General features: G+C 40.8%; 1 protein-coding gene across 2 annotated transcripts in view; it reads right to left on the bottom strand.

Annotated features, from left to right (window-relative positions):
- Positions 1 to 7,672: 7,672 nt before the first annotated feature.
- TTC17 (tetratricopeptide repeat domain 17) overlaps positions 7,673 to 13,709 on the bottom strand; it is an 81,063-nt gene continuing 75,026 nt past the window's right edge. For both annotated transcript variants that reach the window (XM_033928004.1, XM_033928003.1), the window contains exons 24-25: positions 10,281 to 10,424; positions 7,673 to 8,052 (exon numbers count right to left, since the gene is read on the bottom strand). In XM_033928004.1, the coding sequence (XP_033783895.1) occupies positions 7,921 to 8,052; positions 10,281 to 10,424 (276 nt within the window). In that variant the 3' untranslated portion in view covers positions 7,673 to 7,920. The remainder of the gene's footprint in view (positions 8,053 to 10,280; positions 10,425 to 13,709) is intronic.

The raw sequence follows: 13,709 nt of genomic DNA, 5'->3' as shown, positions 1-13,709 counted from the left end.
CAGTGCCAGAATTTGGCCAGAAAGCTACTTTCATTGTATCTTGTAAAAGAAAAAAAAAAATGTCCTTCCCTCTACTGTGCTTCTACCAGATTGTAAGACTCATTCACCTTTCTTAAATGTCCCATGCTTTTTTGGGGAGATAATATGATGGCGAATCAAAAATTAAAGGAATTGTTAAATTACACGATAACCAGAACAGAGCTAGCAAAATGCAGCATATGTACTCATACATTGCCTATTGGATAGTTTGTCCACTCTTGGCCTTTAATCATGTGGCAGCCAAAAGGTCAGAAACATGGATGCTCCATTACAAGATTGTACCATTGAAGAACAATGTGAAGTAGTGCGCTATCATTGGGCAGAGGAAGTGAAACCTGTGGAAATTCATCGTTGGATATTGACTCAGTATGGACAAAGCACCATGAACCAATGAAAGGTTTATGAGTGGGTAAAAAGGTTTAAAGTGGGAAGAACAGATGTAACTGACGAAGGTCGTTCTGGTCACCCATCGACATTGCGAACACAAGAGCATATTGACAGGGCAGATGCCTTGATTAGAGAAGACCGATGGATAACTGTGTCTCAATTACCTGCAGATTTGGATATCAGCTATGGATCTGCATTTGCTATAATGCATGACAACTTGGGATACAGGCAAGTCTGTGTACGATGAGTTCCCAGACAGCTTACTGATCTGCATAAGCAACAGCGTATGGAGGCTGTGACCCAGTTCCTAAGACTGTATGAAGAAGATATGCTGGAGAATTATCACCAGTGACAAGACATGGGTGCATGACTGCGACCCAGAAAGCAAAAGACAAATCATGATGAAGTAAAGGAAGCCGTGCTCACCTGGCTTCAGGAGTAGCCGAAAAACATTTTTCTCTGCAGGAATGCAGAAGCTAGTTGAATGATACAAGAAATACATCATCTTGCATGGGGACCATGTGGAAAGTGATATGTTCAATTGTTCACAATTACTTCTATTAAAGCCTGATGACTTATTATCCGATGCTGCTTATTCACGTTGGCACTAATGATACTGCCAGGTACCCTGCGAATGTATAAAAGTGACTTTGTGGTTCTGGGAGAGGTGAAGCAGACAGGTGTGCAGGTGGTATTCTTGTCCATCCTCCCTGTTGAGGGTAAAGGCCAAGGCAGAGAAGTTTGCATCCATGAGATGAATGCGTGGCTACATGGATGGTGTCATTGAGAGCGTGCTGGTTTCCTGGACCATGGAATGATTGCCCTAGGGCTGCTGAGCAGGGATGGTGTGCATTTATCAAAGAAGGGAAGAAGTGTCTTTGGCAGCAGGCTGGCTAATCTACTGAAGAGGGCTTTAAATTAGAAGTGATGGGGCAGGGTGATCAAAGTCCCTAGGTGAGTATAAGCCCTCAGGTAAGTCAATCACTGAATACCTCTACATGGATGGGAAAAGGGGCAATGTCTGGAAAGTAGTATATACTAATATTCGAAGTATGGGAAACAAGATTCTGGATCTAGAAGCTGTGATGGAAGATGAATTGGATATAGTGGCGATCACGGAGATGTGGTTCACGGAGAACCATGACTAGAAATAGTGTTATAGTATATGTTAAAGATCATATTAAATTATATTTCAATTTTTCACAGCTATAAATCATTTAAAATCCAAACTTATTGTGATTATAAAAATTAATTCTATAAATAATTTGTGAAGTGCTCAGACCTGATAACCCATATAGTAGTGATGTCACCACAATGAGGTTAACTAGGGGACCATCATTGCCTTCACTTGTCCCCTACCCTCCCTGAATATTGAATACTAAATCCTATCTAATGATGGTACTTATCTTCGTTCAGGGGCAATTCATGTTGAAGATGTTAACTCTCATTGGTGACTGGTGCTAATTAAAGTGCTCGTGCTTCTTTAAAATCTTGTTAGTTCTTTCTTAGGAAAACTCCCGTCCCCCCGACCCGGATTTCATCTCTTCGTCAGGGAGGGACACTAAGAAAAATCGAACAGCAAGCTGATATCGGCTCACTGAGTCCACTTTGAACTTCTCTGACTATAGTGAGCCGATATCAGCTTGCTGTTCGATTTTTCTTAGTGTCCCTCCCTGACGAAGAGATGAAATCCGGGTCGGGGGGACGGGAGTTTTCCTAAGAAAGAACTAACAAGATTTTAAAGAAGCACGAGCACTTTAATTAGCACCAGTCACCAATGAGAGTTAACATCTTCAACATGAATTGCCCCTGAACGAAGATAAGTACCATCATTAGATAGGATTTAGTATTCAATATTCAGGGAGGGTAGGGGACAAGTGAAGGCAATGATGGTCCCCTAGTTAACCTCATTGTGGTGACATCACTACTATATGGGTTATCAGGTCTGAGCACTTCACAAATTATTTATAGAATTAATTTTTATAATCACAATAAGTTTGGATTTTAAATGATTTATAGCTGTGAAAAATTGAAATATAGTTCCTGTTAGCCACAGATTACTAAGTAATTTATCTCTCTATTAAGTAGTTAAAAAAGATCATATTAAAGCCACACAATTGCAGGATCTGCAGGGCAAGGAAGAGGCACTGTGGATCAATTTGGAAAGAGGGAATGGTAAATATATTTACATTGGTGTGAAATACAGGCCTCCTTCACAGACGGAAGAAGTAGATAGAGATTTAATAGTAGACACTCGGAATATATCTAAAAAAGGGGAAGTTTTACTAATAAGTGATTTTAATATGCTGGATATTGAGTGGGGTATCCCTATTGCAGGATCTTCTAGAAGTAGGGAAATCCTAGATTGTCTACAAAGAGAACTGTTCCAGCAATTGGTAATAGAACCCACGTGGGATGATCTCATACTGGACATAGTGTTTACAAATGGGGAAAGTGTTTCTGATGTTACAGTGAGTGATCATCTGGCATCCAGTGATCACTGCATGATACAGTTTAATATTAAGACAGACAGAGAGGGCTCATTCAAAAGTAAACGTTATAGACTTTAAAAAAAAAAAACACCTTTGTTCGGATGGGGGATTACATCAAAGAATTGATGTCTGGATGGGAACATCTGGAAGGAGTAGAAATGCAATGGGCACAACTGAAAGGAGTTATTGTAAGGATGACAAAACTTTTTGTGAGGAAAAGAAAGCCGCATTAGTTCTCAAAAGTAGTAGCTGAGAAAGTAAGGAATAAGGAGTTAGCTTTCATAAATTACAAAAGATCACAGAAAGAGGAAGACAGGCAAAAATACTTGAAAAAGTTAAGAGAAGCTAGTCTTGCAGTCAGGAAAGCAAAGCTGCAAATGGAAGAAAAAAATAGCTGACACAGAAAAACGGGGAGACAAGACATTTTTTAGATATATCACTGATAGGAAGAAGTGCAAAAGTGGCATTGTGAGACTCAAAGGTGAAAGGGAGAAATATGTAGAAGCTGATAAAGAAAAGGCTGAATTGCTTAAATATTTCTGTTCTGTGTTCACAGCTGAAGCGTTGGGAGTGGGACTGTAGAAGACAAACACAAATAGGGATGGTGGAGTGGTAGACCCTGATTGATTTTCAGAGGGTTGTGTTTGTGATGAGCTAAACTAAAGGTAGACAAAGCAACGGGGCCGGATGATGGTACATAGGGAAGGTACATAGGGAAGTTCTGGTGGCTCCGCAGACTGACCTTTTCAATGCTTCTCTAGAGTTGGGAGTGGTACCGGAGGCCTGGAGAAGGGGCAGATGTGGTCCCTCTCCACAAAAGTGGAAGGAAGAAGTAGGGAATTACAGGTCAGTAAGTCTGACTTCTGTGTTAAGCACATTAATGGAAATACTTTTAAAACAGAGAATGGTGAAGTTTCTGGAATCCGGTGGTTTACAGGACTGGAGGTAACATGGATTCAGTAGAGGTAGGTCTTGTCAGACAAATCAGATCAATTTCTTTGACTGGGTGAACAGAGATTTGGATAGAGGGAGTGCTCTCAGGATGGGTCCCAAAGTGATGGGCTTGGTCAGAAACTGGTTGAATGGACGGAATTCTGTTATACTGGGGTCAGAGTCAGAAATTAGCCAGGTTTTGATGAGGAATAGGCATCCTAGCTTCTCGTTCGCTATCCAGTCCTTTATAAGGTCAACATTTGGGCCTAGCGCTCTGATGTTCAATTATGCACAGGCTATTAGGGCATATTTCATACACGTGTTGTTGACCCTATTTGGGTAAAGATTATTTGGCCGGGGATGAGGATTGGAAGGTGGTTTGAATGATGGGTTTCTCTCCCATGTTGGAGGGATGCTTTTATGCACATAGGACGAGCAGTCTACCAGGTTTCTGTCTATATAACTTTTCCTGGCTGGATGGTGAGATCTATAGGTTGCTGGAACTACTGGGATTGAGGATATGTAGTTCCCTGCCACTTGCCAGTTTTGTTAGGAGCACGGAGAGCAGCAGGATGATGTACATTTGTTGTGCCATGGGAGGCTTCATTGTGTGTTGGGGAGGGGGAAGGGTTGTAAGGATGTGTTTCAAAAAGTAAATTCAATAATGTTTCTCCACTTTTGCTAAAACTTCATGGGCTCCAAATTATTTCTAGAGTCTATTTCAAATATGCCGGCTTTACATTTAAGATCTTGCATGGCATCTTTTCTTCCTCTATTTTGGAATTCTACATCTGAGATTACCAGACCTACTCAAAAACTTAAATTGATTATCTTTTCCTAAGCTGAAAGGCCTCATCTATACTGGTAAATTAGGGAAGTCTCTTCGTTTCAAAATTACTGAGCTCTGGAATAATTTTCCTGTCCAATTGTGTGATCTGGGCTCTCCAATTCTGAAAATATCTGAAAGCTTGGCTTTTTTGAAAATTGTACACTTCGCTTCCCTCCATATTATCCCTATTCCTATTGTATTTATTCTTTTTAATTTTCTGTAAACCATGCCAAGCTCTATCTTTACAGAGAAGATGCAGTATATAAGCCTAAGGTTTAGTTTAATTTGGTGAAAGAGAGCCATTTAAACTGAATCCAGGCTACAGTGCTTAGGCTTTTGGTTTGCTGAAGTCCAGAATGAAAGAACTACACACTGCATTTCTTTTTCATTGCATCTTTAATGATATTCATGGACATTCTGTATCATGGATTGTATTGTTTGCTGCTCTGCAAGTTGTTCTTGTGTTTTTAATAAAAAGATTCAACTACATTTGCAGATGACACAAAACTATTCCAACGCATGCAGACTGACAAATTATAGGAAGACCTTAGGAAACTGGAAGACTGGGCAGCCAGGTGGCAGGTGAAATTTAAGATGGACAAATGAAAAATGATACACATGGGGAGGAAGGGAATAAGATCATGGTTACCTGATTTAGGTTCAGAGTTCGTTGCAAAGTGGACAGTTTGAATATTGCTGCTTTAATATGAGAACTGGATATTTGAAAATACCAATTGCTGGAGACAATGATTTAAAACAGAAGAGCAGTTGAATGAAGGCACTCTTGGAAGTAGTGTCCTCCATCCGGATGCTGGGTCCTTGGTTCTGTACAGATTTCCTTGTAAATCTCCCATGTACGTTCCTTGCAAATCTCCAATGTACGTAGGTAGGCCAGACCCTGCTCAGCTTCTCAGATTTTGCAGAATCGGAGGTCAGGTTAATATGGTGACAGAACCCCACCCCCCAAAAAAATATATATAAATAAGTATGCTATAAAGTAAAAAATGAAATGAAACCAATGATGTGAACAGCATAGATCCATGAAAGCAGCAAAGCCAACCTAGTTATCTCTTGGCAGCATTCAGAAGGCGACACTTAAATCGTTGAGACCAACTGATCTGATTTTGAACTATCAGTATGGATGTGACACAATAATAAGTAGTTTTGGAAACCCAAAGCACAACTTTAAAATCCTCTGCTAAACTGACTCTGTGGTTCAGAAGACTAAACACACACCCAGTACAAGGATTTGAAATATCAAACTGGTGTAATAGCATAATGGAATTATTTCATGGAATATATTTGTTGAAAAGCCTAGAATCAAAATGATTTGAAGTCCTGTGAATGAAGAGGATTACTAGGTAATTAGTCAAAAAATGTAAACACAAAGGCATTTCACCTAAGTAGAAGTGGGATTTAAAAGTCAGAGACCGGTCATTTTGATGTGTGGCTGCCCCCTGCAGTATATAGCCAGTACTGCCCTATTCATCTACTACATCAACATTGCCAATATGCAAATAAGTTTTCCACTCTAGTTCATTGGAGGATTTGCTTAAATGTATTAGTTTGTTTCAATATAATCTTACAATGGATAACTAATAATCCCATCAGATTTAAATATTGAGAAGACTATATTGCTTTACATTGATAGTAAAACATATGCTCCCACAACAGGCAAACTTAACTTGAACTCTTGTAATTTCTTTCCCAAAATGTAGCTCAGAGCTTCGGCATTTCCCTTGAATTAAAATATTAAGTCTATAATTTAGTATTTGGGGGTGTTAAAAAAACTACACTTTCTTCTTTCTCCCTCGATTCACAGAAATTAGTTCACACATTTGTGTTCTGACATTTGGACTACTGTAATTCTTTTTACGTGGGGATTTCTACATTTTTGCTTTCTAGACTGCAATTACTGCAGAATACAGTGACTAAAGTAATATTATATAGACCAAAGTTTGACAGTGTGACTTCACTTTTGAAATCATTTCACTAGTTGCTAGTAGAAGCCAAACTTAATTCAAAACTCTTTGTTTAGATTTCAAATTCAAACAGATGTATGGAGAGTGATAATCTCATTTCTACTCATTCAGTACATTTACATAAGTTTGATCTTCCACCAGTCTCTTTTACTAAGTTAGTTTCTTCTCTGAAATTCTTTAATGTAGTTACTCTAAGTCTTTGGTATTCCTTACACACACAATTAGATTCACCTCTAATTTCTAAGATTTTGAAAGCTTAGCTATTTGTTAAATACTCATACTATCAATCACTATGGGACTAATTTTCAAAAAGGAGAAACATTGCATTCTACTTTCTTTAGCAAAGCCTAGAATCAAAATGATTTGAAGTCCTTCTCAACTTAAAATGATCAGATACTTTGAAAGTAACAAAATCACATTATCGTAAAATTCCACTGCTTTGTCACCTTCAGTCATATGTTCATCTAGCCAAGTAGGTATTGGTGGTGTATAAATAAAAATTGTATTTTATCTATCCCTCCCCAGCTTTTTGCCTAGACTCACCGTTATCCAAATACTTTCAGGACTCACTTATAGATTCTAGTAGTGTTGTCTTGAGCTCACTCTGCTCTGAACTGAGGAAGGGGGTTTTACCTCCTGAATGTTATTCCAAAAAATGTATTAAGGGGTTCTTTTACCAAGCTGTAGTATGCACTTATGCATACTTATCACAGCTTTAAAATGGTGTACCACAGAGTGCACTGATGTGCTCACAAGGGAGTGGTTGCACTACTTAGCACAGCTACATTCCTGCACACTGATTAGCACGTAAACTTTTACCACCTACAAAATAGGTGGCAGTAACAGCTCATAATACAAAAAAATTAGAAATGTGGCTATTGTATGGCTGTGTGTGGGAATGACCTGCAGGGTCACACTAAAGCCACTTTTTAACTTTATATTGTTCTGCCATGTACATATGAGCCAATAGAGTGATGAGCTGGATCCAGAGGATAACAAAGAAAGAAAGATAGACTTTCAGATTTTTATTTACACAATTTTTGTTAAAAGTTACATTCATCTTTCCCCTGTTGTATTTCCAAACATTCCCTTATTTATGGAAAGAACATTTCTTTAAACAGTAAATGTCAGGTTACAGTTTCTTGATTAGCCTCTGGTATCTCGGTACGCCTGTTTAAAAATACATTGTCCAACAGTGATTCTATTGGGGGAAAATGCGCACAAGCCCTCCCAGGAAATAGAATAAGGTAGCATCTGCTTAGGGGGATTGTCGTTCCTTCTTCAGTAACAAGTGACACTGGATAGTGCGGATTCGATCCTTAGCTGGTGCAAACTCTGGCTGCAGCTTCAACGTTGACTCGTACCATTTCATAGCTTTTTCAAACTCCTCCTGACAACAAAATGGATTTTAAACGTGAGGCATGCGTACGGAAAACCCAGAAATGCAGAGCTCTGTGTTCTGCTGCAGTCCTACATTCTGAACTCCATTGTAAATCAAGTTATGAGCAGAGAAGATCAGAAAGTGGTTCCTGTGGTCGAGTAGTTCTAGCAAGGAGTCACATGTGATCCTGGAATTCATGTTCTCCCCACCCCAACTCAGTGCATGATCTTAGGCAAATTATTGAATGGACACAGTTATGTAGATAAAGAACTAAAACGGATGGCCATACTGCCCACTACAGAGGGATGTTTTTTTAATGCCTGGTAGTGCTGCATGATTCAGGGAAAAATTTTTTCCTAATTGGGAGTTTTGAATTTTGGGTTTTTTTCCAAAACATCCTGGCAGAAAAAACTAGTTTTTCTAGCCAGTCCCAATGACAAAATTACAGACACGATACTTGATCTTAATGGGCAGAAATATCCAACAGCTCCCTCTATTAAAATTTTGTGAGTTTCATCTTATGGAAGTTGAGGACCATCAGAAAATATTTTGACTCTACATCTTTTACAGTGTTAGTCCAAGCGACAATTTTGTCTATTCTTGATTACTGTAATATAATTTATCTGGGATCCTACAAGAAAATATTAAGAAGGCTGCAGTTAGTTCAAAACACAGCTGTATGATTAATTTTTGGTCTGAAAAAGCATGACTATATGTCAGCCCTTTTTATCAGCAACTACATTGGCTACCGGTTGAGGCAAGAGTTTTGTTTAAATCTGCTTGTATCTGCTTTAAAAGTGACATTCAGATTGGCTCCAATTTGCCTTTCTTCTCAGTACTTATAGGAGCCAGCTGCATTCACCCTCTGGTGAGAACACACCAAATATTTCTTCAAGCGCTTGCTATTCATATTGCCATCAAAATGAAAGAGAAAGTGACAATTCAACTGTGCCAAACCAAAGGAGGGGGGGGGGGGAAGGAAGCAAAAAGTAACCTCGGCAATGGTGATCTGTGCTTAAGCAACTGCGGCATCGCTCTAACTCCTGCTTTTTTTTTTCTTTTAACTTTTCACAATAGGGCTCTCAAGGCGGATGTCTGACAGGCAGAGCAAAAAATGAGGAGGTGGGGGAGTGTAGCACTCCCGAGGCCAAAGGGGACTGAAAACCTCTGCTTCCATCCAGTAGAAGAAAGATGGGAATGGCAAGAGGTTTCTTTTATTTTTTATCTTTTATTGTCTAAATACTATCCAAATGCCTACAACTATTCAGAACCTGAGGCTGGAAGGAAGGGACAGCAGGTCCCATTTTCTGCCCCCCTCCCCGATAGATGCATTCTAGGGAAGGCACAGGCTTACCACCTCCACCTGCTGGAGACTGAGAATAGACTAACTCTAAAGGGGATGGCACAACTAACTTAAAAGTCAAGAATTCTCAGTCTCCATCTGCTGGTAGAGGTGCACAGCCCATTTGTCTGTGCCGGTCTGGAGGGACACTAGAGAAAACACCTATTTAAGATTAAGGTTTATTTCAATTTCATTTAATATGATGCAGTAAATAGAGTCCTAAATTTGTACCTGCAATGGAGGGTAATGTCACAAGGAGCTGCAGTGGGATCTGAATTGGGTTCCATGGTTCTTAGTTCACTGCTTTTAAGTGCTATACTACTCTTCAACTCCTAATTATTCCTATGGTATGTAGGTTTTTCCTTTTCATTTGGGGATGGCTTTTCTCCATAGGTTTATCCCTAGGACAGTAGTTCATAAACCTGGTCCTGGAAGCACCCTAGCTAGTTGGGTTTTTAAAACACCCACACTGAATATTCATGAGAGAGATTTGCATGCAATGGAGGCAGTGCATGCAAATATCTCTCTCATGAATATTCATAGGTCACAGTACTTTATTAAATTGTATGTAGGCTGCACAGTTTTGTACTGGAGCAAAAAAGAAAGTAGTCCTGAATCTTATAATTTGGAACCCAGTGGGCACTCTGTAAAGTTCATTTTCAAAGTGGAGCAACCAGAAGTGTCAGCAGTGTTTACTAAACAGGTAAGTCTAGTGAGTGTTGTGTACAGGATCATCTCAAGCTTCTTCTTTGCTCTCTACTCATCCCTGAAGTACAAACGGAGGGATGTGAACTAAAGCCAAATACATCCATACATAGTAAGCATAAGCCCAGGCTCATATACCACAATTTCATGCTGTGTCTCTACACACATGAGCTTGCTTCCATGTACTCACCATGGCTACATAGACATTGGCCAGTGTGAAATGATTGACAACAAAGTGTGGTGCAATTTCCATGGCCATGGTGGCAACAATAATAGCATCATTCCAGAGCTTGGCATTGTGGAAAATATTTGCCAGGCTTATTAGTGGCACATCCTGGAAAAGTGAGAAAAGAGGTATTGTTTCAAAAGTGATTTTTATTTCTTTGCTTGTCTACACTTCTTAGACCGCTCCTAAGCTTCCACCTCAGTCTTGCATATATTTACCATGGATAGGGTTACCAGATTTTACTTGAGTAAAATCTGGACCCCTAGACCTGTCCCAGACCCACTCAATTCCACCCATCCTCACCCCAGTCCCACCTCCAATCCCATCCCAGTCCCGCTGCTTGCTCTTGCTGGGCAGGAGGGCATCCGCGCATGTCCTCCTGCCCGATGCAATTTCGAGGAAGCTTTTCAAAACCCGGATAAAGTGCCAGGTTTTGAAAAGCCGTCTGGACCCCTGGACATGTCCGGGGAAATCCAGACATCTGGTAACCCTAACCACGGAGAGGGATTAAGCAGCAGAGGAACTTTAGGTCTAGGACTTTGAGACAGTTCGACCTACCATGTTCCCTCTATAACCCAGATAGAGCTTAGACTAGAGGCACAGATTTTTTCAATCCACTTACAAATAAGCTAAAGATTATAATAAAGCAATACACCTAGCTTATATAGTTACAGTAATGAATTTCATCAGATATCTAATATTTTAGAGTATCTTGGAACGTCAGAGGTTGACACTCGTAGGACCAGATAGGTTTTTGAGTGATCTTCCACTGTGTCTTTTCACTAGTTCCGTTTTGTTGTATTTTTTGGGGGTATATTTTTAAAGTGCTTTAGAGTGCCTTCAAGTGCTTAAATATTCACAATATGCACAATTAAATTGCTATTTGCAAAGCCATAGTAGTTTGAAACTTTGTAGCAAAAACTTATAGTCGCGCCAGGGAGGGAAAAATAATGCCGACACAATCATGTTTTGCCGGGTAGGCTGTTTCGAAGCGCACTCCCCCCCTGTTTTGTTACAGCTTGTTAAAGTCTTTAACAAGGAAGTCTCAGGCGTGGAAGCCTTTTCAGCATTGGTGCGCTCAGGAATCGGCGGAGAGGGCACCCGCTCAAACTCAGGGGCGGAAAATTTCATGGCGACATCAGAAAGTATTTCTTCACAGAGAGAGTAGTTGATCATTGGAACAAGCTTCCAGTGCAGGTGATCGAGGCAGACAGCGTGCCAGACTTTAAGAATAAATGGGATACCCATGTGGGATCCCTACGAGGGTCAAGATAAGGAAATTGGGTCATTAGGGCATAGACAGGTGGTGGGTAAGCAGAGTGGGCAGACTTGATGGGCTGTAGCCCTTTTCTGCCGTCATCTTCTATGTTTCTATGATTTCGGTGGTACTCGCCTTTCTCCAGGCCTCACTGTGGCATCCCTTTGGGTCCAAGTGGCTAGGCTCTCTTGTTTTAGAGCTCGGAGTCGTCATTCCTTTTTGGCGTTTCTTCCTGACTTTGCCAGATTTCTAAAAAGGGACTCTTTGCATCAGACCATCGATTCCTCAGCCGTTCCTTTGTGGGACCTGTACCTGGTGCTGACAAGTCTCATCCAGGCTCCCTTTGAGCCCCTTTCTGGGCGCTGTTACATCTCAGATCTCCAGGCTCTTTCTTGCAGGAAACTGTTCCTCTGGCTCTCAGAGACTGGGGTTTCCTTGAGAATGGTTCCTTCCTTGGCGACGGTGGTTTAGGCTTTCCCAGTTAATCATGAAGTCCATTTGCCTGTTTTTCAGTTCAAAGGCACAGAATCGTGTTTTAAGAAACCTAGATGTGCGCAGAGTGCTTCTTCACTATCTGGAAGTCATAAATGAGTTTCAATTTTTTGCCCTTCTGTTTGTGCTGAATCATTCTGTTCAGCGGGGCGCTCCTGCGTCTAAGGCCACGATGTCCAGATGGATCCGTAGGGTCATTTCGTCAGCCTACATTCTTTCTGGGAAATAGTCTCCTGTTTCTGGTGAGGCGCATTCTACCAGAGGTGTGGCTTCTTCATGGGCTGAAGCTAGATTAGTCTGTCCTGTGTATTCAAGGGCCTGGTAATGGCCTACAAAGTCTTCCACAACATGGTATTACATGGCCTCCAAACTAACACCTTACATCCCAACCTGACAATTTCGCTCCAAAAAAAAAAAAAAAAAGACTACGCATATCTTTAGGAGGTTCCCTCTGCCTTGAAAATGCCCTGAAAAGACCCTACTTGCACTACCTACCACACCTCTGGAACTATCAGCTCACATCAGATCACTAGAAATACTACTGAACTTCAGGAAGGCAATAAAAACTCACCTTTTTCTCTAATCTTCTATGAAATAGCTCTAGTCTGAATACCACTGTCTAAGCAACAGGATCCACCATCACTCATACTACCGTGCCTTGCCGTACATTCCATGCATGTCATACTTAACACATTATCATGCGCTGTTATGTACTATCATGCACGGTAGCAGAATATTACATTACATTACATTAGTGATTTCTATTCCGCCAATACCTTGCGGTTCAAGGCGGATTACATAAAAGTTTTCAGAGATTACATAAAAAGTTTATAAGTTGGGCAGCAGCATTTTGAACAGATTGAAGGGGAGAGAAGTAGTTTAATGGGAGACCAGTGAGAGGCAGGTTGCAGTAGTTTAGGTGAAAGGTGATAAAGATGTAGATAAAAGAGTTTTGATGGTGTGGTCAGAGAGGAAGGGTTGGATTTTGGTGATATTACGGAGAAAGAAATGTAAGAAGCGGATTGTAGGGGGCAGCCAGGGTTGGGATTTGGTATGCCTTACAGAACCTGAGGGGCAAGGGTATTTAGGGCAGAGGAGATAGTATTATAGGAAGAGACAGCGACAGACTTACATAGCATAGTATTCGAGAGGAGGGGTGATATAATAGTGGAAAAAGTGCAAGGGTCAATAGACTGAAGATTTCTAAATGTCTTGGTGAAGATTGGCCTGGGGGAGGTGATGGGTTGTGAAGGTTATCAGGTGATGGTCAGAAAGGGGAAGAACTGAGGTGGAGAGATTAGTGATCAAGCAATTGCAGGGGAAGAGAGGACAAGATTGAGGCAATGGCCATTCCATTCCAATGTGTAGGGTTTGTGGAGCACAGCTGAAGTGGTGAGAGTAGTAACCCACCACCTCCATGACCAGTTGGGCGAGAAGGTAACCTCCATGATATAGGGCAGGAGCCAGTTTTCGGTTCGTGCAAGCAGATGGAGAGACAAAGAAGACATGGGCTAGCAAGACTTCCCTGCCCCTACCCTTCTAGAATCCTCCTCCCATATCTTTTACAGATGGACTTGTTTTTCTCTCATTTCTCCTCCCCTTCCTGGAATCTTGGAGGCCATAACTCTTGTACTCTTCTTTGC

Source organism: Geotrypetes seraphini, chromosome 19 (assembly GCF_902459505.1).
Source record: "Geotrypetes seraphini chromosome 19, aGeoSer1.1, whole genome shotgun sequence".
Classification (NCBI taxonomy): Eukaryota; Metazoa; Chordata; class Amphibia; order Gymnophiona; family Dermophiidae; genus Geotrypetes; species Geotrypetes seraphini.
The sequence above is the reverse complement of the archived record's forward strand: the minus strand, read 5'-3'. Positions and strand labels throughout refer to the sequence as shown.